Here is a 27548-nt window from a genome sequence, read left to right on the forward strand (position 1 = left end):
CCCCTTCTTGCATGCATGCACGTCAATCTTGAGGAGCAGGGCTGCATGGTCGGACGACGCCGCATTCTTATGTTCGAGTGTACGACAGAACCAGTCGGAGTTTGCAACACATCTATAGGAGCAGGAATACCTAAGGGCATCTCCAATAGTTTGTATGTTAGTTTGTTGGTAAAATATGCCATGTCATCAACCAACACCTTAATATACAACAATTTTAATGGGTTGTATCTAGTTTGCCTAATAGGATGTGAGATAATAAATGGGGTGCTCTTTCATTCTACATTGAAGCTTGTGCAATAGGTGTTGGTTCATGTACATACAACCTTCCTCTCTTTTCTCATTTATTGTATAACACATTATCAAAAATCCTATGTGGCAAATTGTACCAACAACTATCTTACGACCATTGGAGATGCCCTAAGAGCATATTTAGCGAGGCTATGTGCCTCGAAATTGGAAGATCTTTAGTGGGCCGCATATGAGTGTTCTTCATAACCTTACTGTTTTGTTGAAATGGGCCTATTGTCTCAATTTTGTAGATTAGCCCAAGCCCAATCTTAATAGGTCCACCACAGGAGAGACATACACATATCTACATCGTCTGCTGCCCCTTAGAAAAAAAAATCTACATCGTCTGCCCTAACGCTGTCCCCTCCTTACCCACCCTCCGCACCATCTGCCGGCGGCGGTCACCGATCTCCTCGCCGGACTTGTCCCCTAAACCAGCTCCGCTCCAGATGCTACCTTCCAGATGAAGAAGGAAGATCTAATCCATTCAGCAGTCGGATTCGAAGAAGGAAGGGACAGGTGCCAATTTCGTTCTGTCCCAAGATTCCAAGAGGAAAGGGATCAATTTCGGTTTGTATTAGAAAAAGGAGCTGTTTTTCTATGTCTGCGTCGCGTGAGATAATAGTAAATCGGCCGGTCTACGGATTCCATACCGGCTTGAAGAGGATTCGGAAACCTCCTCCGTCTCCGTCTCTTCTTTTGGGATTGGGATCCAAGGAGGCTATATAACAAGATCAGGCTGGGCGCCGGCGATTGTCGCACACAGAAGGGTCATCCTTTCAAGATTCGTTTTTGTTTGTGTTATGTTTATCCTCGCAAGTTGGTCTCTTTTGTCATCGCATCAACATGAAGTTTAATAGGGGTCGCCGCCACCGACGGAACGTAAGTCGGTGCTTATGTTTTGTTTCATTCATTCATTTTATGAAAGTCAATTTATCGATCTTTCACCGATGACTAATCTTCCACCTCGCAAAATGCAGTCGAAGGCAGAAGTTGGTAGTGGAGGCATGCTGCGATATACTCCCTCCGTTCTGAATTACTTGTCTTAGATTTGTCTAGATACGTATGTATCTAGCACTAAAATAAGTCTAGATACATCTGTATCTAGACAAATCCAAGACAAGTAATTTAGAATGGAGGGAGTACAAGCTTGTAATGGGGACAGGCTAAGTGAGCTGCCCGCCGATGTGCTGCTCAACATTCTCGAGAGGGTGGGCACACTTGATGCTGTAAGAACCTGCATCCTTTCGAAGCAGATGCAGAAGCTGCCAGCTATGCTCTCGCAGATCGTCATTGATCTCAGCCCTCGTGATTTGTTTCAAAAAAGTGATGTCGTGGCTGATGTGACCAACAAGATTCTTAGTAGGAGGCCTCCACACATCACCATTCGCAAGCTGAAGCTCAAATTTGTCTTGAGTCCTTCTCGCTGCCTTTCCATCGGCAAATCCGTTGGCCTTGCCATGACAGCTCAGAAATTTGATGCAGCTGAGTTTGAGATCATGACGCCGGTGGATTTCCATCTTTGCACTGATGCCTATCACCTGCTCTTTGCTAAGCAGTTCAATAATTTTGTTCATGATTGTCCAGATGCATTTGCTGGTCTCACGCAGCTGCATCTACCAAATATGAGGTTTGGTGAATCAGACATACCCAACATCCTAAGCAATTGCAAGAGGCTGGAGTCACTGTCTTTCTTCATGTGTGGCGTGGGGATCAGTTCGGTTCTGCATGTGGAACACACTCAACTCGTCGAGCTTGTTATGTCCTATTGTGTATTCAAAACAGTGGAGCTCAGCTCTCTACCAAAGCTCCAAAGGATGACCTTTGGTGATTGGCCCTGTGATGAAACTCCGTTGGTTCTTGGTTTTGTCCCTCAGCTTTCCAAGCTCAGTCTTGCTAATCCAAACTTTTCAGGCAAGACCCACAACTTAAGCAAGCTGCTTGCTGATGCCCCTACTGTAAACAATTTGTTTCTGGAGTTTCGAAGTGAAAAGGTACTCACTCTAATCATCTCTATCCCATTCTTGTTTGTTGTATGATGTTTATATCTGACGGTAGTAACTTATGCATCACTTGATGATGCAATTTACTCACAACTTGCACGCATTATTACTTCTAATTTGCTTTATCTCTCCCAGATTTGGGTTCAACCAGAATGCCCGAAAGTGCTTGCTCATGTTCTCGCCAAATTACGGTTTGTGAATCTGGATCACCTTCCCGAAGAATGTGATATATCTTGGACAATGTTCCTTCTTAAAGCTGCACCGTTGGTAGAGGACCTTTGCATCACAGTATGGGATCATAAGTGCCGAAAAAAGTCACACGAGAGTTACTCCAAGAAAACAGATGTGAAGTGGGAGCCATTTGATCCTTATTTTAAGCACAAGAATCTGGCGAGGCTAACTACTTACGGCTTCCAGTCCGGCGACAATTTCACAAGATACGTCAGGCGTGTCATTCAAGCTGCGGTGAATGTCAGGAAGGTATCTCTGCACGACAGGAAGATGTGCAAGCTCTGTGCTGAAAAGTTTCCTCATGCTGAGGTTCGTCCTTCGGGTTATCCACGGACCAGCGAGGAGATGGATTTGTCAAGGAAGAAGATGACAGCGGTGTCGGCGACGGCTTGTCCTGATATTCACTTCTGCTCATAAGGTTGATTTGAACATGAATGTGGTTGGAAGGAGCAATGTTGGTTTTCTGCAGAAATGTGCTCCCTCTGTCCATAGAAGTAAGATAAGCCTCTAAAATGTCTTACATTTATGAACAGAGGGAGTATCTTGTCTACCAAGTTGTTGGAGGAACTCGTGTAATTATTCCCAACAATTAAACTTGAACGGATAAAATAAGCACGTCTATGCTGAGGTCGCGCGTGCTTATGTTGAATACACAGTCAATATTATGTTATTTTTTACATCTTCTATTTTTGATGTTTTTCATGGGCACGCAGACGCAAGCTTTGCTGGATGCAGAAAATGCACGTGGAGAACGGCGGAGTCCCTGTCCGCGGTCTTGCCGTAAGAGTACGGGCTGCCGGTGGTCTGTTCAATCCCAGCGGCCAGCGAGAGCAGTCCATTTGGGAATGCTTTGCTGAAGATTTGCAACGCTCGATCAGTTCATCATTGATCTTTGCACTCGGGTTTTTTTACCGCAAGATGTAGATGGCCTGATGTGGGGATAGGGCATCTCCAGCCGCGCCCCCAACAGGCTCCCCCAGGCCACTTTTTCGGCGTCGGCGCCGAAAAAACGGCCCAGTCGCGTCCCTAGGACGCCGAAAATCGCCGGTTCGGACTTTTTTTCCGCCCGGCGGTCACAGGCCGAACCCGGCGCGCTGGGGAGCCGTTGGGCGCTCCGGCGCTAGGGAAAAGCACGCCTGGCCCACACCGCCAGGGGAAAAGTCAAGGTTTTCTTCCCCGACTCGCCTCGCACCCCCCGCGCCCTCGGCCACCACTAGCTGTATCCCGCCGACGGCCGCCGCCCGACTCCGGTAGATAGCCATTCCCCGCCGGAAAATAGCAGCGCTTCGCCGCGGCAGCCCCTCCCGCAACAGCTGGGCGTTTCCGGTCGCAGTTTCGGGCCGCGGAGGCGCGGTTTAACGGCGGGTTCACGGCCACCGAGCGCAAGGTGTTTGGCGATTTGCCCGTCTCGGCGATGGACTCGGATGAGGAGGAAGAGCTCGCCGCACTGCTGGAGGAGGAAGCCGCGGCCGACGTCCAGGAAGAAGAGCATCTGATGGTGCTCGCCGCCCTCGTCCAGCTGCTGGCGAGCAATGAAAAGCCGCGGCGAGGTGGCTCGGCGCCGGGGCGGGTGAAAGCAAAGAACCGGCATCGTCTGCAAGGCTACTGCATGCTCTACTCCGACTACTTCGCCGATGCTCCACTTCATGGCGAGAGAACATTTCGGCGCCGTTATCGGATGAGCCGAAAGCTCTTCCTCAGGATTGTGAATTCCATCCGGGAGTTCGACAACTACTTCAAGTGCAAGATGGATTGCATTGGCGCTCTTGAATTCACCTCCATCCAGAAGTGCACGACAGCGATGAGGATGCTTGCATATGGAGCTCCCAGTGATTCACTCGACGACTATGGGCGCATGGCCGAGTCCACCAGCATAGAGTGTTTCTACAAGTTCTGTCGGGCAGTGGTGACAGTGTTTGGGCCACAATACTTGAGAACACCCAATGCGGAAGACACTGCTCGGATCCTAGCCCAGAATGGAGCAAGAGGATTTCCTGGGATGCTTGGAAGCATCGACTGCATGCATTGGAAATGAAAGAACTGCCCATTTGGTTGGCAGGGGATGTACAAAGGCGCCAAAGGCGGTTGCAGTGTGGTGCTTGAGGCGGTAGCCACACAGGACCTCTGGATTTGGCACTCCTTCTTTGGTATGCCAGGAACTCGCAATGACATCAACGTGCTGCAGTGCTCTCCTGTTTTTGCCAAGCTCGTTGAGGGCCATTCTCCTCCGGTGAACTTCGAGATCAATGGGCACCAATACAACAAGGGGTACTATCTAGCTGACGGCATCTATCCGAGATGGTCGACATTTGTGAAGACGATCTCAAACCCTGTGGCAGGAGGCAAGAACGCCTGGTTTGCGAAGCTTCAGGAGGCTTGCAGGAAGGATGTCGAGCGGCCATTTGGTGTGCTCCAATCTCGATTCGCTATTGTTCGATACCCCGCTCAGACCTGGTCGAAAGATCAAATGTGGGAGATCATGACTTGCTGTGTCATCTTGCACAACATGATCATCGAGAGCGAGCAAGAAGACCCAGTGTTTGACACTGAACCATACTACAGGCAGGGTCCTCTAGCCGAAGTTGATCACCAGCTACCGGCAACTTGGACTGCCTATCTCAGTATGCGTCAGGAGATCCGAGACCCACAGGTGCATCATCAACTGCAGAAAGATCTGATTGAGCACCTATGGAGGCTCAAGGGGGACGCTTCGTGATGAAATACGAGTTTTTATTTGTTGAACAATATAATTTGTATTGAACTATTTGTTGTTGTAGTATTTTGTTAAAGTATTTGATTTTTCTGTGATGAAATATGTGATAAGAAATAATTATGTTGATAATTGAACGCCGAGACACGGCGAAACCACGCCGAATATGAGCCTATTCTCGCCCATATGGGCCATTTATTCGCCGAAATTGGGCTGCAAAGTGGGCCAATTTCGGTGCCTGGGGGCGACGACTGGGCGCAAAACCGCCCCCAGCGCCGAGTACATCGCCGGCTCACCCCCAAGAGACGATTTTTATGCGTCCGGGGGGGGGGGGGGGGGGGCAACGGCTGGAGATGCCTTTAGCGTCTTCACACTGACTATTTGTGCAGAAAAGAAAGTTGAGTGCTTCTTTATTTGGCCGGCTATAGCTAGCACGACTGTCCTAGTTCGTTAGTTGTACTCAAACGACAAATGATTCTGATCAAGGTGCTTGGAGAATTATACAAGACCCAAGTTCATTGTTGAAAGCCAGGTACTTTCCAGATTGCCATCTCCTGGACGCCACACTGGGCACACCCCCCTCTCAGGTTTGGCGCTCGCTGTTGGAAGGCGCTAGCTGTTGGAAGGACGGGACACCCTTTCACTTGGGACTCATTAAAGTGTATTGGCTCTCTGGTTCTTCGACACACATCTGGACCGACAATTGGCTTCCAAGGGACTATAAGCTTTGGCCTATTTGTCCTATATCAAATGATCCACCTCAGTTTGTGTCCGAATTGATCAATCCAGCTACGAGGTCATGGGATGGACAAGTACTGATGCAGCACTTCATTGCACCCGACATTGAAGTGATCCTAAATATCCCTCTTAGCTCTCGGGTACAGGAAGATTTTTAGGCATGGCACTATAAGAAGAGAGGTGTTTTCACGGTACGATTAGCGTAAATGATGATCTCTACTGTGAAGAAACAAAAGGAGGATTGGCTAGAGCACAGGACGAGCAGCTCAGATATCCAGGCCACAAAACGTTCATGGACATCACTCTCTGGAAAGTTAAGATCCCTTCGAAGGTGCGCATTTTCGTGTGGAGATTGGCTCATACTTCCCTCCCGACGGGGTCGGTGAGGCATGACAAGAAGATGGCGGACATTCCAGTCTGTTCTATATACAATGCATCGATCGACTCATGGCGGCATTCACTTATCGGATGACAAGATGCGTTTGGGCTCTCGGCGACGAAGAAACCCTGGAACATGTGATATCGAACCAAACAGAAGACGCAAATGTTTGGGTCTTCTGGCTATTTGAAACTCTGAAGGAAGAAGAACTTGTGCAGGTTGTGATAACCATGTGGGCGATATAGTGGACTCGGCGGCGAGCAATCCACGATGACCAATATCAGAGCCCTCTCACCACAATGGGTTTCGTTAATAAGTACTAGGAGGATCTTCAAATTGCCACGGTCAAGAGAAACCGTGATCATGTGCCACACACGATAACACAAAGGAAGCAGCGATGGATCCCTCCCACGGATGGTGCCTGCAAATTCAATTTGGATGGTCGTCTATCAACGTTGGGTGACAAAGGAGTTGCAGCGGCAATCTGCAGAGATGAATCAGGAGTGTTTTGGGGAGCCTCAGTTGTCGTTTTTGCAGGGCTATCTGAACTAGCAAAATCTTGGAAGCGCTGGCATGCAGTGAGGCGTTGGTGCTGGCCCAAGACCTTAATCTCCGTAAGAGGATCATAGCATGGGATTGCCTTGAAGTCGTGAACAATATCAAGAATGGAGCCTCTTGGTCCTATGCTTCAATTCTTTAGAGATATTGAGTCTAGCGGAATAAACTTTGATAGTGCTAGTTTCTGTTTTGAGTCAAGAGAGTCCAATTTTGAAGCTCACTCTTGCTAAAGGAGCTTCTTCTCTTTCGGTTGGATGCCATGTGCGGCTAGGGACTGACACTGCATGTATTCCGTACGTTGTCAACGTTGAATAAAATCCCTAGTTACCCCTAAAAAAAATCATGGTGCTTGCAGGAGTATATTTTTAGGAGAAAGGTATTTGGCGAACCACCTGAAATTAGCGACATAGAACCAAACGGCGCGTTTATCGTTTGATCAGAATCGCTCGACCATGATCAATCGCCTCTGCCCATTTTCTCTTTTTTTTTTTGCATGTGCTTTGCAAGCCACGTCTCCAATTCTCCTGCAAGTCCAAGGTAAATAGCCAAACAAAAGCTATGAACCATTTAGTCTAGCAGACTTTTTTTCATTACACACAACACACGTTCCTTTCTTAGTCACACATAACACCACATGCTACATGTATCTTTGCATTATTAGTTTTAACTCAAACAAATAACGATCAAACCGTTTATTCTACTGTTTCTACTGCACATTACACACCAGTTCACCTGGTCATAGTTATTAGTCTGCTCATGGTAAAGTTACCAAGCTGCTCATGTCATACATACAAACACTATGAATCCTGGTAACTTCTGTGTAAATACCATGGTAATATACGCACCACATACCTGATAACTTACGTGACTTTATCGTGAAAAAAAATGTTAAAAAAATTCCTTCGTTAACTTATGTGTAAATATCATGATAATATTATGACACCCGGATAATCAAGCTACAGTAACCTCTGCTAATGATGCCACGTCACCACTCTTACTGTTGTAAATCTCACGATGGTTCAATCCCGTTCGAATTCAAAAAATTCAAAATCAGGTCAAACGGTAAAGTTTTCAAACATTAAAATTAAAATGTTCTAGAGGTGGCAAATATTGCTTAGGTAATTATGGTGGAGGATCACATTTTTATAAAATAATTAAAAGCACTAAACTAAATAAAACAGTGGCTTGTACAAATAATTAGATGCATTTTATAAATATTAAAACATTAAACTATTTTATTAGGTATGAGAAATTAATGTGGCAATAGAGTATTTATAAATACTAATTTAGGGGCTAGTGGTATATTTTATAAAACTAAAAATAAATAAAACAAAAGAAACTACAAAAACCAGAAACAAACAAAAAAAAGGGGGGAGAGAAAGGCCCCCACTGGGCTTCGGCCCAGTAGGCCGGCCCACTCGGCCACAGGCCCAGGCCGCCCCCCCCCCACTCCCCCCTCCTTATCCACTCCCCCTGTAACCCTAACCACCCACACCCCCACTCGCTCCCCCCCTCCCCCCGATCCAGTTCTGGATCGGGATCGGGCCGACGCCTCGCGCCCCCCCCCAACGACGCTGCCGCCCCGTCCCCATCACCAATCCCGCCGCCCGCCGTCGCCGTGGACCGCTTCACCATCGTCACCCGCCTTCGTAGACCATCGCCGCCGCACGAGGACCCGAAGCCGCCTGACGCTGCCCCGCCGTCGCCGCGTCCCCGTCCTCCTCCCCGCCGGACTGCGCCCGCCTCCCCGACGCCGCGACGACGCCTCGTCCCCGTCCTCCTCCTCGACGAGCTCCATCGAACCTCGTCGCCCCGTGCCCCCTGCAACGCTGGTGAGGCCATCGGCCTCCGCCCCCCTCTTCTCCCCCCGTCTAATCTCGCATCCGCGCCGCCGTGCCCGTCTGCCCTTGCTCGCGCGCGTGCTCGCGCTCCCCACGCCTGGTGCCGCGTCCCCCTTCCCCGTGCCTCGGCCCCGCATGCCTGTGCTTGCCCGCGTGCGCCCGCTGCTCCCTGCGACGCCCGCCTCCCTCCCGCTCGCAGCCATGCCCGCAGCCCCCCCCACTGCCGCGCCGCCTGGCCTTGCCGTTCCGCCTCGCCGGGCCTCGCCGCTCACCGTTCTCGCCCGCGCCGGCCGGCTGCACCGGCCGCGCCGAGCAGACCCCGCTCCGGCCTCACCTTGCTACCAGGCGGGCTGCGGCTTCGCCCGCACCCGCATGCCCGCACGTCCCGACCACCGAGGCCCCCTGCCCGCCATCGCTCCGGCCACCGCTGCCCTTGCGCCCGCTCGCCGCCGGTCGGTTTTGCCCTCCCCTGGGCGTGCGCCCGTTCGGGCTATGCCCGCAACCAGCGCCCAAAACCGCCAGGCCTCTGGGCCATTGACACGGGGGCCCCAGCCCCAGAACGTTTTGTTAAAAAAAAGGAATTAAAAATAATATGTAAAATAAATAAAATAAATAAATAGATAATAATAATTTAATTAATTAACTAATTAAGGAATTAATTAAGTTAATTAATCATAATTAGATTAACCTAACTAACTAATTAGTTTAATTAAACGGTAGTTAGTTTAGTTAAACACTTAATAGGCTAAACAGTCAATGACCAGTGGGTCCCACACGTCAGTTGACCAGCAACACCTCTGTTGACTGCTGACGTCATGCTGACGTCATGATGACGTCAGCAAGCACTGTTCTGGATAATGTTGTATTAAAATAATTAAATAAATCCTGAAAATGATTTAAATCTTTTAAAATTGATAGAAAATAAACCGCAGCTCAGATGGAAAAACTTTGTACATGAAAGTTGCTCAGAACGACGAGACGAATTTGAATACGCAGCCCGTTTATCCGCCACGCATCCCTAGCATAGCGAACATGCAACTTTCCCCCTCTGTTTCATCTGTGCGAAAACGCGAAACACCGGGGATACTTTCCCGGATGTTTCCCCCCTTCACCGGTATCACCTCATACCGCGATAGGGCACCCCTAGCACAGCTACTTGTCATGTCATGCATCGCTATGCATCTGTTTGCTTAAATATTTATTGTTTCTCCCCCCTCTTCTCTCGCTAGACACCGAGACCGACGCCGCTGCTACCCAGTACGACTACGGAGTTGACGATCCCTCTCTCTTGCCAGAGCAACCAGGCAAGCCCCCCCTTGATCACCAGATATCGCCTACTCTCCTCTATACTGCTTGCATTAAAGTAGTGTAGTATGTTACTGCTTTTCGTTATTCCTATCCTGATGCATAGCCTGTCCTTGCTACTACGGTTGTTACCATTACCTGCTATCCTACTGCTTAGTATAGGATGCTAGTATTCCATCAGTGGCCCTACACTCTTGTCCGTCTGCCATGCTATACTACTGGGCCGTGATCACTTCGGGAGGTGATCCCGGGCATATACAATATACTTTACACAGTTACATTACCTGTGATACTGTTCGGAGATGGGGGCTGAAGGGGCAGGTGGCTCCATCCCGGTAGAGGTGGGCCTGGGTTCCCGACGGCCCCCGACTGTTACTTTGTGGCGGAGCGACAGGGCAGGTTGAGACCACCTAGGAGAGAGGTGGGCCTGGCCCTGGTCGGCGTTCGCGGATACTTAACACGCTTAACGAGATCTGAGTATTTGATCTGAGTTTGGCCATTTGGTCTATACGCACTAACCATCTACGTGGGAGTAGTTATGGGTATCCCGGCGTCGTGGTATCAGCCGAAGCCTTCGTGACGTCAGCGACTGAGTGGCGCGCGCCGGATTGGAACGTAAGCCTGCTCTTGTATTAAGGGGGCTAGTTCTGCTTCCGGCCGCGTACGCAACGTGCAGGTGTGCTAAGGGCGATGGGCCCAGACCCCTGTGCGCTTAGGTTTAGACCGGCGTGCTGACCTCTCTGTTGTGCCTAGGTGGGGCTGCGACGTGTTGATCTTCCGAGGCCGGGCATGACCCAGGAAAGTGTGTCCGGCCAAATGGGATCGAGCGTGTTGGGGTATGTGGTGCACCCCTGCAGGGAAGTTAATCTATTCGAATAGCCGTGATCTTCGGTAACAGGACGACTTGGAGTTGTATCTTGACCTTATGAGAACTAGAACCGGATACTTAATAAAACACACCCTTCCAAGTGCCAGATACAACCGGTGGTCGCTCTCTCACAGGGCGACGAGGGGAGGATCATCGGTTAGGATTATGCTATGCGATGCTACTTGGAGGACTTCAGTCTACTCTCTTCTACATGTTGCAAGACGGAGGCTGCCAGAAGCGTAGTCTTCGAAAGGATTAGTTATCCCCCTCTTATTCTGGCATTCTGCAGTTCAGTCCACATATGATACCCTTACTCCATTTGATACCCATGCATATGTAGTGTAGCTCCTTCCTTGCGAGTACTTTGGATGAGTACTCACGGTTTCTTTCTTCCCCTTTTCCCCCTTTCCTTTCATTCTGGTTGTCGCAACCAGATGCTGGAGTCCAGGAGCCAGACGCCACCGTCGACGACGACTCCTACTACACCGGAGGTGCCTACTACTACGTGCTGCCCGCTGACGACGACCAGGAGTAGTTTAGGAGGATCCCAGGCAGGAGGCCTGCGCCTCTTTCGATCTGTATCCCAGTTTGTGCTAGCCTTCTTAAGGCAAACTTGTTTAGCTTATGTCTGTACTTAGATATTGTTGCTTTCGCTGACTCGTCTATTTTCGAGCTCTTGTATTCGAGCCCTCGAGGCCCCTGGCTTGTAATATGATGCTTGTATGACTTATTTTATTTGTAGAGTTGTGTTGTGATATCTACCCGTGAGTCCTTGATCTTGATCGTACACATTTGCGTGCAAGATTAGTGTACGGTCAAATCGGGGGCGTCACAAGTTGGTATCAGAGCCGACTGCCTGTAGGAATCCCCCTTCCACACTCTTTGGCCGAAGTCGAGTCTAGACATTGCAAAAACTTTACTAACATGGCTGTGTGGCTTACAGGCCCACGTCGCCATTGGGTGGTACTAGGACCTTTTACTCCTCGACCTTTACTCTGGGACTCTGATCTCTCTTCTATTCGGGTTAAATGAATTTTGCTAAATCTAACATTAGGATCTCGTTATCACTTTCACCCGGAGAGCCCCTTATTACTGAGGATCGTCTGCTGCACATGAAGACCCTGAAGATACTCTCCGCGGTTAACCCGAGAACTTGTCTTCATCGCGTTTGCAATTCCCCTTCCACCGTCAACCCTTATGGATAACTACTTGCAGTTGTTATTCTTACATTCATCCCCAGTTGGTCTTGTTATTACAAGATACCCCGAAATACTCGTCGTTGTTTCGATAATCCTTTGAGCTTATTGCCTTGCTGTTCTTTGTCACCTGAATACCCCTATGGATAATTCTCGCACTTATCGAGTATCCGCTTATCCCCAGTTGTTCATATGCTTTTCAAAATACTTGGAAATACTACCCGATCTTCCGAGTATCCTCCTCAAACTATTGCTCAGTAAATACTTGTCTGCTTGCAATATGGATGCTTTCCATATGTGTAGCAATATTCATTAGTATCCTTTGACACCATCATTTTGATCCTATCGATTCAACACGTGTGTGAAAGCACGCAATCATCAGTTGATCCTTTTAAATTATCTTCCCGGCTCAGACGTCATTTTAAACATGAGCTGGTTATTAACCAATCAATGCCTTGATCGGTTGTGCTTCTAAGTCTATTGAACTTATTCATTTTCAATCAGAACGATTGCTTCTGATCCCTTGATTTGGAAATCATAAAATTTCTTTGCATTAAGCTTTGATTAGTTAGTTGTTTCTAGAATCCAATGCCTTTGCATTGTTTCTTCCTCTGTTGAGTACCGATGCTTACAGCAGATCCTTTGAGAACCATCGGATCCTTTGTTAGATTTTACCCGACAACGTCCCTCATATTCAATCACTTTGGAAGTTCTTTCCCTGATACATAATGTCGTTGGTAAATCCTATTCTCTGATTTGGCCAACCATGCTCTACTTCCGAGCTTGTATTATTCACTCTGAAGTTTGTGGTATATGTTCCTAAGATGCCCTGATGGGTTGAACCTACGCCTTCCCTAATCCGTGTGAACCCGAAAGATTTCACGGGTCATACTTATCTGGTATTGCACCAGGTAAAAAGAAACTTTCAACAACTAATGTCATTTTCGAAATACGAGCAGTAAATGTAAGGTTATGCATTGAAGAAGTGGGAGTCGACCTTGAACTTTGTGTTCATGCCCATGGACACGATGTAGATCTTATCGTTAAAGCTTCTCTTAAATTAATTACTCCCTTGGTATAAGTTCATATTATATCTGGGACCTGGCCTTTTGCAATCGTGGTTTCGACCATGTTCTCTTTTAGGTACCGTTTCTCGTGCAAGTTTAAGCACTTGTCTTCTGCAGAGCAATACCCCAGTCCAACCTCTACTTTGATCTGTCATCGAGTATTACCCCCTGGTATCTCGAGGATACCACGGGATACATAACTTCTTATGAGTTCTTCATCAACTAATATTCTTGCCGATTCCATTTTTCCAATGGGTTCTCAGTTGTTAGAACCCCTCAAGGACACCGACAACTGAATTGAGTCCGCACTATGATTCATCAACTCTTGGTAACCTTCATTACTTACGAGTCTGAACTCGATCACGTCATTCCGAGCCTACTCGGCTATATCATTATCGTGCCAAATTTTAACTGTGCTACCTGGTCCTTCTTTCCGGAGCACAATTTCGACGATGGGCTAAGCTTACGTCGATCTTCCTTGTCTTATTGTTTCACATCAAACAAAAAACTTGATTTCAAGTTTGTGTCGCACCCATGGTTCCAATAACCTTTCGCTTCATCATTCGTTTGACTTGATGTCATCGCCGACCGATTACATCTTCATGAAATCTCTCGACAAATGTGTCGTGATCATCAGCGACATCCTGAGCTCTTCCAAGATTTATATCGAATTCATGATGAGAAATACCATCCTTGCCCTTGATGATTTGTTTTATCATCTACCACTTTATTGCCTTCCGTTCGACACAAACTTGTTCGTGTTTTGTGTTATACCTTGAGTTCCATGCTACCCAGCATTGTTCTTCTTTACCTTGGATGTTGCACCTTTTATGTCAAGAATGTTGTGGGAATTTCACCACCTTTTATGCATTCTTCGTACAAGTGATATTTCTTGCCATATCCGTTCATTCTTAGACTATTGATTATTGAATCACCATTCTGACATTGGTCGTGCAACCCAACCCATAATTCGGACACACCTTTCAACCAATGTTAATTGTGTATGTTTTCCTCGAGCATACTTCATTATATTATTTGATCTGAAAATGTTATCTCCTTGTTCACATAATCGTGGAAATCCATCTTTTGGAGATAGCGCTACAGATACATACGTAGCAGTAGCGCGTTAGCGGAATTAGCGCTACAGATACATACGTAGCAGTAGCGCGTCTAACGATAAAAGCGCTACTACTAAAATTCGCACTGCTAAGCCCATAGGCTACACATAGTAGTAGCGATCTTATAGAAACAGCGCTACTGCTACTTGTTTTGTAGCAGCGCATTTAAGGAGAAAGTCGCTACTGCCAATGAAAATAAAATTAAACGGAAAGCAAATAAAAAAGAGAAAGGAATAGCACTAGCGCATGTTTAGAAACGCGCTATAGCTAACATAGCAGTAGTGCACTTCCTCGAAAGCGCTACTGCTACTTTTGACTTAACCGCGCGGTTCGTTCTTCCCCACGGCCACTTCCCCCAAATCCTAACTCCTCCGCTATCATCGTGCTGCATCGCCGTCGGCCGCCGCGCGCTCTTCCGTCGCTCTCCGCACACCCTCGAGGCCGCCCCCGACCCTGACCTTGACACCGCCCCCGACCCCGACCTCGACGCCGCCCTCCGCCACGCGCCCGAGCCCGACCCCAACCTCGACGCCGCCTGCCCCTCCCTCGCTGCAGGCACCCGAGGTGAGCACGCCTCCTCCTCCCCCTCCCCTACCTCTGCCTAGCTAAATTTCCCAGGGTTCTGGAAATTTTAGATTGCATCAAATTAGTTAGTGTTCATCAAATTAGATGGTAATTAGGGCAGTAGTTCCTAGGTACCAATTAGTTAGTAAGAACTAGGGCAGTAGTGTTTAATAGAATTAGTAAGAAATTTCATAGAGCTAGTTGAACTAGTTTTTTTAGTAAGAACTGGTTGAATTAATAGAACAAGTGTATTTTTAGTAAGAAAATCAATATAACTAGTTGAACTAGTTTATTTTTAGTAAGAACTAGTTTATTTTTATTTATAGTAAGTTTATTTTTAGTAAGAATTAGTTGAATTAATAGAACTAGTTGAACATGTCACATTTGTTATTATTATTTTAGTTAAAGCAATTATTCTCGCATCGACGTCGACGATGCCTATCCCGCATCCTCGTCGTCGACTCGGCGGAGGACACCTGCTTACCCAGATGGGCCATGTCCGGGACTGGGCTCCGCCAGGCTGGTACTGGGAGGCGCTACCTACCAAGGGGCGCAGCTTGGTGAGGAGTCAGCCCATCGTTGACCCGAACCTTCTTTGGTGGCGGTCGCTTGGGGCAGTGACGGTGCAGAAGCTTGAGGACCCCGCGAAGGTGGTACGTCACCGTGTCAGCGAGGAGGACGTGCACGTCCGTCGCTACTTGTTTGCGTTGGACCACAGGTTCCCCAGGGATTTCACTGGAGCTATGATCCTGTGATGGTTCCTTCTCTTTGGGTGTCCACCGCCCGCGCCGATACCCGTCGTGCGCTAGGGTTTTAGTTGTATTAGTGATGTTATATGTATGATACTATCCGGGATGTATTATTGATAATATTCGACGATGTACGGACGCAAGAGATGATTTACTTTTGCTTATTGAATGCATGCTAATTTGAATATTTATTTATTTTATGATTTGGTTTTGCTTATTGAATGGTCAAATTGGAGAAGTACCCCTATTTTGAATGCTCAAATTGAATCCCATTATGCAAGGCGTATGCATTTGATTAGTTGATAGCTTATAGGGTTTTTGATTTTGCAGAAATCTAGGAGCCCCTCCATCATCCCCGCCGTCGTCGCTGTCACTGACCCCCTCCGACCTTGAGGTGAGACTAGTCAAATCTCCATGTCAATATGAGTCCTATAAGATATTTTGAAATGTTTTTGCTCATATTTTCAACCATTGAAATGCAATGACCATCAAGTTTGAATGCTCATATGATGTAGATAAAAACATGTATATCTTGTGTTGCTCAAATAGGATATGTGCTTGCCCAAGTGGCCGGTCATGTTTGCAGGTTACACCTCCGAGTGGCCTATGTTTTGCGGGACTGTTGATTAATTTCTATTCCGACTTTCAGGCGCTCGATATGTCCTTTTTTAGCAAAGGTCATGCTGGATTTTTCCGTGAATTTTGTCATGACTTGTGCTAGAATATGTAGGAAATATCGAGTGGCCTAGATTTTCTAGAAAGATAATTAAACGATATTTTGGGTTGACTTTAAGTCTGTCGAGGCTCCACCATATATGAGTGGACAAAGAATCCCGACTATTGTCGTGGGGGTCGCTTCTCCTCTGTTCCCGTGTGCTAGACATTTTGGTGTAATGCACTCGGGGACGGAAGGAGGAGCGATCATCACCAACGGCCGAATGTATACACCACGTGAGCTGAGAGTTTTCAAGAAAAGACTCGGCAGACCGATAGTCAACTCGTGATGAATAATAATGATCTAATTTAGTTTTTGTAATACATATATTTAATTGTACAAGTTTAATCTTTAAATTATGAACATAGAAAATGTCGTACTCGGACGACGAAAGTCTCCCGGGGGAGTGCGACTGGTGCAACGACGACCGAGGTCAGTGCGACAGGCCTCACCTGGACGAAGATCGGCGCTTCAGCATTAAGCTCCAGGAGACCTTCGATGTTGAAACGGTACACAACGACGACAAGTGTTTTTTTCGTAATTAAGCACGACTTCGACTATTTCAACGTGTAATTTTCATCTTTTACAATTCAACATGCCATGCAAGACACTATGTCTTGGAGAGGATGGGGTTTGAAGACCATGAAAGTTTTGAAACAAAGAAAATTCACCTAAGGACCCATCATGGTATGGATTTTGAAGTAAATTTGTACAATTCTCAGAGCGTAACCCATTTTGGTTGCACAAATTGAGAAGTACTTTGCAAGATGTATGGTTTTTATGAGGATATAATTGTCACCACGGATCTTGGAGATCCTGACATCGAGCAAGACAATATGGACATTTGGGTCCTTATTGATACGCTTCCAATTCTACCGCTATGTGAGTTTCTCAAACATAGTTATTAACTAATTTAATTTGTTTATTTCAAAATAGTTGGCAGCCTATTTCCATTGACAGCTTATTTTCATTCTTTAAACAATGTGCGGAAGATGGTAGACAGAACCTACTACACCGATGACTCTGAATTAACTTATCAGGAGAAAAATCATCTGATCGTATTTTGTAATGAACTTGAGAATTACAATATCTATTATAAAACTCCTCCACATTGATACGTCTCCAACATATCTATAATTTTTGATTGCTCCATGCTATGTTATCTACTGTTTTGGGCAATATTGGGCTTTGTTATCCACTTTAATATTATTTTTGGGACTAACCTATTAACCGGAGGCCCAGCCTAGATTTGCTGTTTTATGCCTATTTCAGTGTTTCGAAGAAAAGAAATATCAGACGGAGTCGAAACGGAACGAAATCAACTGGAGAAGTTATTTTTGGAAGGAAACACACCTGATGAACTTGGACCCCACGTCAGGGGAGACACGAGGTGCTCACGAGGGTGGGGGCGCGCCTCCCTAGGGCGCGCCCACCTGTCTCATGGGACCCCCGTGGCTCCTCCAACGTCCTCCCTGCACGCATATATACCCACGTGACCTAAAACTTCTAGAACGCAACATAGATCGGGAGTTCTGCCGCCAGAAGCCTCCGTAGCCACCGAAAACCAATCTAGACCCGTTCCGGCACCCTGCTGGAGGGGGTAATCCTTCTCCGGTGGTCATCTTCATCATCCCGGCACTCTCCATGACGAGGAGGAGGTAGTTCTCCCTCGGGGCTGAGGGTATGTACCAGTAGCTATGTGTTTGATCTCTCTCTCGTGTTCTTGATTTTTCACGATCTTGATGTATCGCGAGCTTTGCTATTATAGTTGGATCTTATGTTTCTCCTCCCCCTCTTCTCTCTTGTAATGAATCGAGTTTCCCCTTTGAAGTAATCTTATCGGATTGAGTCTTTAAATATTTGAGAACACTTGATCTATGTCTTGCCGTGGATATCTGTGGTGACAATGGGATACCGCGTGCCACTTGATGTATGTTAAGGTGACCAACTTGCGGGTTCATGAACCTATGCATAGGGGTTGGCACACGTTTTCGTCGTGATTCTCCGGTAGATCTTTGGGGCACTCTTTGACGTACTTTGTGTTGGTTGAATAGATGAATTGAGATTGTGTGATGCATATCATATAATCATGCCCACGGATACTTGAGGTGACATTGGAGTATCTAGGTGACATTAGGGTTTTGGTTGATTTGTATCTTAAGGTGTTATTCTAGTACGAACTCTAGGGCTGTTTGTGACACTTATAGAAATAGCCCAACGGATTGATTGGAAAGAATAACTTTGAGGTAGTTTCGTACCCTACCATAATCTCTTCGTTCGTTCTCCGCTATTAGTGACTTTGGAGTGACTCTTTGTTGCATGTTGAGGGATAGTTATGTGATCCAATTATGATATTATTGTTGAGGGAACTTACACTAGCGAAAGTATGAACCCTAGGCCTTGTTTAAACGCATTGCAATACCGTTTACGCTCACTTTTATCACTTGTTACCTTGCTGTTTTTATTATTTCAGATTATAAATACTATTATCTACCATCCATATACCACTTGTATCACCATCTCTTCGCCGAACTAGTGCACCTATACAATTTACCATTGTATTGGGTGTGTTGGGGACACAAGAGACTCTTTGCTATTTGGTTGCAGGGTTGCTTGAGAGAGACCATCTTCATCCTACGCCTCCTACAGATTGATAAACCTTAGGTCATCCACTTGAGGGAAATTTGCTACTGTCCTACAAACCTCTGCACTTGGAGGCCCAACAACGTCTACAAGAAGAAGGTTGTGTAGTAGACATCAAGCTCTTTTCTGGCGCCGTTGCCGGGGAGGTTAGCGCTTTAAGGTATATCTTTAGATCTTGCAATCGAGTCGTTTAGTTTCTTGTTTTATCACTAGTTTAGTCTATAGAAGAAAATTACAAAAAAATGGAATTAAGTTTGTCTCATACGCTTCACCTTTTTAATATCTTTCGTAAGTATGATGGAAAGGATAATTGTGCTCAAGTGCTAGAAGAAGAAATGTCTAAAATGTTTGGCACTAAATATTTGAATGATGAGCATGATTGCAATGTTGTTAGTACGAATTCTTTGAATATCAATGATGCTAATGATGATTGCACTAGTTATGATGCCTCCTATAAACATGTCAATTTTTGTGGAGTGCATGTTTGCAAGTACACACCAAATAGGGAAGATAGATATTGCGAGAGGCATAAGTACTTAGAAACCAAATTGTTGCAAGAAGAGCTAGATGAATGTGCTGAAAATTTATTATTTCTTAGTCCTACTTGTGAACTTTGCAATGAACGTGATCATTTTAGTGCCCAATGCAAATTGTTTCATGATCGTATCGTGTCCAAAAATAGTGATGACTTGATTTCCCTTGCACATCATAATGAACTTAGTTTGCTTTTGGGATATGAAGAAATTAAACATAGAATTAAGGATATTCCAAAATTTGCCCTTGATAAAGTTCTTCATTTTGATCTAGAGAAAATTTATATGTATTGTGCGGTGAATTGCATTGATAATCCTTACATTGCCAATTACATAAAGAAAAGAAAACAAATAGAGGATGAAGAGAATAGTAATGAAAGGGAAGAGACTTCCCAATATCCTCCTATTATTTCTTATGATGAATCAGGTAACGAGGAGGAGCCTTCTACTCAACCAATCTCATTAATAAGGAGCTCCAAAAAGAGGATTGAACCCCCACATGATGTGGTGAAGAGGAAGAAAAGAAAAAGGAAGAGAGGTAAAAAGGTATCTCTCCCAAATAAAGTTGCTCCTATTATTGTCGTGCCTCATGAAAATGAAGATGATACACTTTATGATGATCTCGTTATGCCTATTGCTTGTTGTGATGATTATGATTGGGAAGACAATGATACTTCTTATGATCTTGAAAATCTTTTTGGTACTTGCTTGGAAGAATATGATAATAATGTTTGCTTTACTATTGGTGCTATCCATACTATTAACGATGAGAGTGATTATGCTTATGATACGAAAAGGCCCAAGCTTGGGGAAGCTATGTTTAATAAGGATGACATATTTGAGAATATATTTGCTGCAATTAATGTTTGTCCCAAGCTTGGGGAAGCTATGATTTATGAAGATGATATTTTTAGTCTCCCAAGTTTTGATATGCAAGTTTATAATGATGATAGCATGCCTCCTACTCATGATGATTATTGTGATGATACTTATGCTATAAAAAGTAGTGATTATATTTATAAAACTTTTCATGATTATGATTACCCCTTCTCTGAACATTACTCTTTTAATGTGGAAACAATTTATAGTATTCAAGTCTCTTATGATACTCCCACTATTCATGAGAAGAAACTTGCTTATGTGGAGAGTAATAAAATTTCTATGCTTGTAAATCATGAAAAGAATGCTTTATGTGATATTTATATTTTTGAACTCATTCATGATGCTACTGAAAATTATTATGAGGGAGGAACATATGCTTGTAGGAATTGCAATAGTATCAAGTTTCCTCTCTATGTGCTTAAAGTTTTGAAGTTATGCTTGTTTTACCTTCCTATGCAAGTTGATTCTTGTTCCCACAAGTTGTTTGCTCACAAAATCCCTATGCATAGGAAGCATGTTAGACTTAAATGTGCTAGTCATATTCTTCATGATGCTCTCTTTATGTTTCAATTCTTATCTTCTATGTGAGCATCATTGAAATCATCATGCCTAGCTAGGGGCGTTAAACGATAGCGCTTGTTGGGAGGCAACCCAACTTTATTTTTATTCCTTGCTTTTTGTTACTGTTTAGTAATAAATAATACATCTAGACTCTGTTTATATGTGGTTTTATGTGTTTAATTAGTGTTTGTGCCAAGTAGAACCTTTGTGAAGACTTGGGGGAAGTCTTGTTGATCATGCTGTCAAAAACAGAAACTTTAGCGCTCACGAGAACTGCTGTCATTTTTATTTGAAGAGTGATATTTAGCTAATTCCTTTTGCAGATGATTAATAGATAAATTCCTCAGGTTCAGCAATTTATTTGAGAATTTTATGAGTTCCAAAAGTATATGTTTGATCCAGATTACTACAGACTGTTCTGTTTTTGACAGATTCTGTTTTTCGTGTGTTGTTTGCTTTGATGAATCTATGGCTAGTAAAATAGTTTATAAACCATAGAGAAGTTGGAATACATTAGGTTTAACACCAATATAAATAAAGAATGAGTTTATTACAGTACCTTGAAGTGGTGATTTATTTTCTTATACTAACGGAGCTTACGAGTTTTCTTTTAAGTTTTGTGTTGTGAAGTTTTCAAGTTTTGGGTAAAGATTTGATGGACTATGGAATAAGGAGTGGAAAGAGCCTAAGCTTGGGGATTCCCAAGGCACCCCAACATAATATTCAAGGACAACAAAGAGCCTAAGCTTGGGGATTCCCCGGAAGGCATCCCCTCTTTCGTCTTCATTCATCGGTAACTTTACTTGGAGCTATATGTTTATTCGCCACATGATATGTGTTTTGCTTGGAGCATCAATTTTTTTTAGGATTTTCTTTATGTTATTTAGAATAATGTTTTGCATCTTTTATTTCAATAAAAGTGGCATTGATAGCCTTTACTATGCCTATGTTACAAGTATACATGTTGCTGTTTGAAAACAGAAAGTTTACCGCTATTGCAATAATTCCCTAGAAAAGTCAGAATGTGATAAAATGTTGAAACCTTTTGCATATTAAGCTCTGATAAATTTACTACAGTGGGAATTTTCTTCCATAATTTTTGTAGCCAGGGAAGTATGGATGTTGCAGCATTCTTTACAGACTATCCTGTTTAGGCAGATTGTTGTTATGTTTGCATTGTTTGCATATGTTTGCTTCTTTAATGATTCTGTTTGAGGATAGTACTATCAAATATGCAGAGGCATTTAGTATACAATGCTGAATAATAATTTTAGTGATTTGCTACAGTAGAGTATGATAAGGTTTTTGCAATGGTTTATACTAACTTATCTCACGAGTCCTTGTTGAGTTTTGTGTGGATGAAGCTTTTGAGATTTAGGGAGACCGTGATATGAGAGGAATTAAGGAGACACAAAGGCTCAAGCTTGGGGATGCCCAAGGCACCCCAAGATAATATTTCAAGAAGTCTCAAGCATGTAAGCTTGGGGATGCCCCGGTTGGCATCCCACCTTTCACTACACCATGCACCAGAATTCCCTACTGGTGTGTGTTGGCAAAAATCAATATTGCTGACCGACTGTCGGTCGGGAAAAGTTCTAACGGACCGTCGGTCGGGAAAACTTGTATATAACGTCTGATTGTCGGTCGGCAATGCTAAAATATGTACCAACGGACGGTCGGTCGGCAATACCCTTATAGCCAACTTACTGTCGGTCGGCAAACAATTCCCGACCAACTGACGGTAGCTAAATGGCCCGACCCCAAAATGTGCGCGCATGTACGTGATTTCTAGCGCCAACATTTGGCCCAGCCCGCGAAGGCTCCCTTATTTTTCTTTTCCTTCAACCCGAACCCCACGCTCCAAACCTTATCCCCTTTCTCTAGATCCACCACGCACGCCGCCGCCGCCCTAGGTGCCCTCTCCGGCCGACGGCAGCGCTACGCGTCCAGCGAGGCTGCCACCACTTTGTTCCCCTCTTTCTCGCACCCCTCCATCGTCATCATCACACGGCTGCCATTTTCCCACGCCGAGGTGGGCTTGTGCCGCCGCCGCCATCACACAGGTGCCAACAGTGGCGCTTTTTGTTCATACGCAAGTGCCCGCTGATGCCACCTCTGACCTCTCTCTCATGGCTCCACTGCCGCATCCCAGACTAGCTAGATCTATGTGGGTCAATGTCCCTTCACTCCCATTTGTCAGGTCCAAGGCGCCCAACCCCTGCTTCCTCTGCTTCCGGTGATTAGGAGCTTGGTGGTGGGTGCCCCCATCTCTCCCCAATTCAGGAGAACAGGAGCTAGCCATCCATGGAAGAAATGACATCGTAAGGTTCTTTCTCTCTCTCTCTCTCTATGTGTGTGTGTGTGTGTTCAGATTCCAACTCCCACCGGTGGACCAGATTTTTTTTACCTGTTGTAAGTTTAATCTCTTTAAAAAAATTGTGCTGATTTGGTTCATGGAAGCAGAAGTCCTTGAACTAGTAAAGCTCAAACCCTAATTTTCTATCACTATTATTGATTGGATTCTAGGGTTGTTACCTGATTGAATTTGAAAATTAACATTTGCAGGGGAAATAAATCTTTAGTAAGTTTGGTCAAAAAGGCCACCGGACGATGTCCATAGTCATATGCATATGCATCACATCGACTTGATGCTACTACTATTTACTCTCAAGAACATTAGTAAGTATGTATCGATGATAGCAAGCAAATGTTGGATGCCCTCACTGTTTACTTCTGATTGGCATATAGGACTATGTGCTTGTCCAGTAAACACATCTCCAGTTTTCTACTAATTCTTTGGTACAACAGTATACATGTAGCATTTCGTAAATGTTTCCTTGTGAAAATATCATACTATAACATTATGTTCTATTTAGTTCCCAGAAGTAGTACTTGGTTTCAACTTTGAAAGACCAGATGAATTCTTCTATGGGGCGTCTGAACAAAAGGGGCATTTTCATCATCCCGTCACTAAGGTAATTTTGGTCACTTATCTGAACAAAAGGGGCTCTGATCTCTTAATGAAATTGGGGGTCCATTGCGGAAACTTTTATTGGAAAAGATAATCTATTCCCATGGGGGCTGGGTTCTCATTGATGAACTGAAACATGCTACTCTCAAATTAGAGAGTAGGAAACTACAGGCTCAGTTGACATTGGACCTTTATGTTGTTCTTTTTTTATATGGTGAAAAAGAGAGTTCATATTTTTCATATGGCTTATCTTATAGAACAAAAATTGCGATATGTTGACATTCGACTTTTATGTCGTTATTCTTCCATGATGGTTCGCCTACTGTTAATATCATGTTCTCCAACTGACACATTCTTGCACACAATCACAACTTAATAAATAATTTTGATCACTTAGTTTTTAGAATTTTATGCTTACAAGTAGATTTACTGGTTACTAAGATTAAGCAGACAAACCCCTTTTTCAGCAAGCTGTTTTAGATTGCGCTGAGACAAAATAGAAGTGTCCTACTGCTACTGTGTATACTGGAACATAATGCATCGTTGACATGAATGCTATTGAAAATTTTGAGTTGTTGTGGTGTTCCAAATGACTTAAAGTTGTTGTACAGATTAACTGAACCATAGCACTCTCGAATTAGAGAGCAAGAAGTTGGGAGTTACTAATTTCTTGTAGAGTAATAGTTCTTTTATATGCAACTATTCAGTTGACTTGTGAAGGAATAGCTAATGTCATGCTTGAATAACTGGGCTGTTGTCATGACCTTAATAGTGCAAATCTATGCATATAAAGCTGTCATGCTTGTATAAGTTGGCAGTACACAAAGCTGCAGTTATGATCTTAACCGTCCAAATCTAATGGAAAATTTATGTTGTGCTATTGTGTATACTATATTGGAACATAATGCATGGTTGACATAAATGCTATTGGAATTATTTAGCTGTTATGGTGTTCCTAATAACATAGAACTGTTGTAAAGATGAACTAAACCAAATTACTCTCAAACTAGAGAGCAAGAAATTGGGATATAGTTTCATGTAGAGTAATAGTTCCTGTATGTGCGGCAATTCAGTTGCCTTGTGAAGTAATAGTTGATGCCATGCTTGTTGGGTTGGTGTCATGACCTTAACAGTGCAAAGCTATGCACGTAACATTCACATTTTATTTTGTGTTTCCCTTCGGCAATTACTTGTGAATGTTTTAGCACTGAACCGTATTTGGTTGAGTATATCAATATCAAACTTGTTTGTGTCACTTTCACAGTTTTGTGAGCCTTCTATCACTCTAGTGTTACAATCTTTTGTCTTGGATACTATATCTGTTATTTGACCTGACTGGATGCTTATTTATGATTATCACAGCCAGAAATGATATTCTTTTATGTTCGTTGTCGATTTCCTTAAGGAACAAATGAGTTGCTGCCAGAATTTGGAACATTTCCTGGACTTGTGTTATTAATGTAGCGTGATCATCTTTATTTCCAACAACCTATACTATTAGCAGATGTGGAATTCATATCGGCTTTATACAAAGAAAAAAAAATTCATATAGTATCGTTCTATTGGTGAAGTGAATATTAAAATCATTTATCTTGAGGAGAAACTAAAAGAATTCCCGATCTTGATGAATGTATAACTCGGTTTGTGAGGATCTGAAGAACACCTTTTTTGCGTTGCAGGTAGTGGAGCAAGATGTCTTATATCTAGGTGAGGGCATCATTCAATGTTGGGACAAGGAATCTCATCATTGCAATATATAGCTACCACATTGGACCAGGTGCATTTATCCCGAGCTGGCACGTGAAGGTAACTTGACCCATCATGTTTATTTTGTGAAATTTAAAGTCAAAATAAGGGATTTATTCACCAACTAGTCAATCTCCTTCCAGGAAGAATAGTACAAAAAACTCTATGCTTAGCACACATCTGCTATGGAAAGTACATCATCGTTAAGCCTAGGTACTTAAGTTGTTTTAGTAAGATCTACGAATTTGTATAATAAGTCTGCACAAGTGTAGTCCTTGAAAGTCAAATTAAATAGCTAGATAAGCATTGCTCATTAGTTGTCAGATGCCAAAAAGTGAAAATGACCTCAATGAGATGCTGACAAGACTGCAAATGCAGAAGAATGAATTACTTATATAATACATAATTGTTTAAACACAAATAGATGCTTCAAACGCTTCTACTACCTCAAGATCATGCGTACTCTATTTTTTTCCTATGCCAAAAGAGTAATTTATCTTAGTTTTGATGATAAGAAACAAACGCCTTTGCTGACCTATTAACTCCTTGTGGAGATGGTGGGCCGGCTGTGGTGATCTCAGTCGAGAATCAATGTTAGTGTTAACATATGGCTATGGAATTCTCGGTATTTATTACTGTTTTTATTTTTAAGAATGTGATGATCCTCTATGTTGGAATTTTGCTACTGTAGTCTAGTTTCTAATACTGTATTATAATTGAGAATTGTTTAACTTTTGTAGGAAGCAAACAAAAGGACTGCACTCAACGGAACCATGAAGCCAACGATCTACGCCAACTAGATGTTTTAGATTTCATCTTGTACATGTCTCATACTTGCATCTTTTACCCTTTCCTGGTTATGTTTAGAATAGACTGAAGTGTATGTATGTGACAAATAATTAATGGAATAAAAAAATGTTTGGTGCACTTGATGTGAGCTTGATGTATGGTGTCTTGGTGATTATACTTAGAACACATGAACTATATGTATGTGACAATCAGTACCATATGTTAATTCAAGTTGTGGGTGGCTAAACAAAATGTTGTTGAATTGTTGGTTGGCAAAAGAAACCCTGTCTGATTGTTGGTTGGCAAAACAAACCTCGTCTAACAGTTGGTTGGGAAAGGCTAATGCCAGGCCCAACAGAATGTAGGTCGGGAAAGAATACCCCATCCAATAGTCGGTCAGGAAAGGCCCATGGTTTCCCCAACAAACTGTTGGTCGGGAAAGGCCCATGGAAGGCCCAACAGACTGTTGGTCGGGAAAGATACTCCATAGCCGTCAACCAGTCGGTCGGGAAAAGTTTTTCCCGTCTGGACTTTCCCCAACAGACATTATCGGTCGGCAATTGTCTTTCCCATCCGACTGTTTGTTGGCGAAACTTGTATTCCCAACCAACCTGTCTGTTAGGGATGTAGTGTTGTGGTGTAGTGTTTCTTCTTCAACAATTACCGGTTAGTATCGGTTGATCCTAAGTTTTTGCTTCTTCACATGATGTTTGCTATTCTTAGATGTCATTTTATTTTGCTTTGCTTGCTGTTTTAATAGAATACCAAGAGATGAAATTATTAAATGTTAGAGAGTCTTCACATAGTTGCATAATTATTCAACTACTCATTGATCTTCACTTATATCCTTCGGAGTAGTTTGTCTTTTGCTCTAGTGCTTCACTTATATCTTTTAGAGCATGGTGGTAGTTTTATTTTGAAGAAATAGATGAACTCTCATGCTTCACTTAGATTATTTTGAGAGTCTTAAATAGCATGGTAATTCGCTTAAAATCCTAATATGCTAGGTATTCAAGAATAATAAAATTCTCTTATGAGTGTGTTGAATACTATGAGAAGTTTGATGCTTGATGATTGTTTTGAGATATGGAGA

General features: G+C 43.9%; 1 protein-coding gene and 1 long non-coding RNA gene across 3 annotated transcripts; both read left to right on the forward strand.

Annotated features, from left to right (window-relative positions):
* Positions 1-684: 684 nt before the first annotated feature.
* Positions 685-2939, forward strand: LOC125517050 (uncharacterized). 2 transcript variants are annotated; one of them, XM_087527366.1, is made up of 4 exons: positions 685-1170; positions 1269-1316; positions 1428-2282; positions 2427-2939. In XM_087527366.1, the coding sequence occupies exons 1-4, from the start codon at positions 1135-1137 to the stop codon at positions 2937-2939; spliced, it is 1452 nt and encodes a 483-aa protein (XP_087383492.1). In that variant the 5' UTR covers positions 685-1134. The 2 variants fall into 2 exon arrangements, with proteins under 2 accessions (XP_087383492.1, XP_087383493.1); XM_087527367.1 differs by lacking the exon at positions 1269-1316 and having other exon boundaries at positions 685-1174; positions 1432-2282.
* A 19880-nt stretch (positions 2940-22819) lies between these two features.
* Positions 22820-24096, forward strand: LOC147966733 (uncharacterized). Its single transcript, XR_015607857.1, has 3 exons — positions 22820-23012; positions 23102-23275; positions 23515-24096. It is a non-coding gene; the product is annotated as an uncharacterized LOC147966733 (long non-coding RNA).
* The last annotated feature ends 3452 nt before the right edge of the window (positions 24097-27548 follow it).

The sequence above is a fragment of the Triticum urartu genome, chromosome 6A, assembly GCF_056163025.1.
Source record: "Triticum urartu cultivar PI428250 chromosome 6A, HENAU_Tu73, whole genome shotgun sequence".
Lineage (NCBI taxonomy): Eukaryota > Viridiplantae > Streptophyta > Magnoliopsida > Poales > Poaceae > Triticum > Triticum urartu.

What these genes read in the sequence shown, in the direction of transcription:
- LOC125517050 (XM_087527366.1), top strand. Translation starts at nt 1,135, where the DNA reads ATGAAGTTTAATAGGGGTCGCCGCCACCGACGGAAC. An exon ending in GTCGCCGCCACCGACGGAAC is followed by an intron (nt 1,171 to 1,268) that starts GTAAGTCGGTGC and finishes CGCAAAATGCAG; the next exon opens with TCGAAGGCAGAAGTTGGTAG. An exon ending in TGCTGCGATATACTCCCTCC is followed by an intron (nt 1,317 to 1,427) that starts GTTCTGAATTAC and finishes TTTAGAATGGAG; the next exon opens with GGAGTACAAGCTTGTAATGG.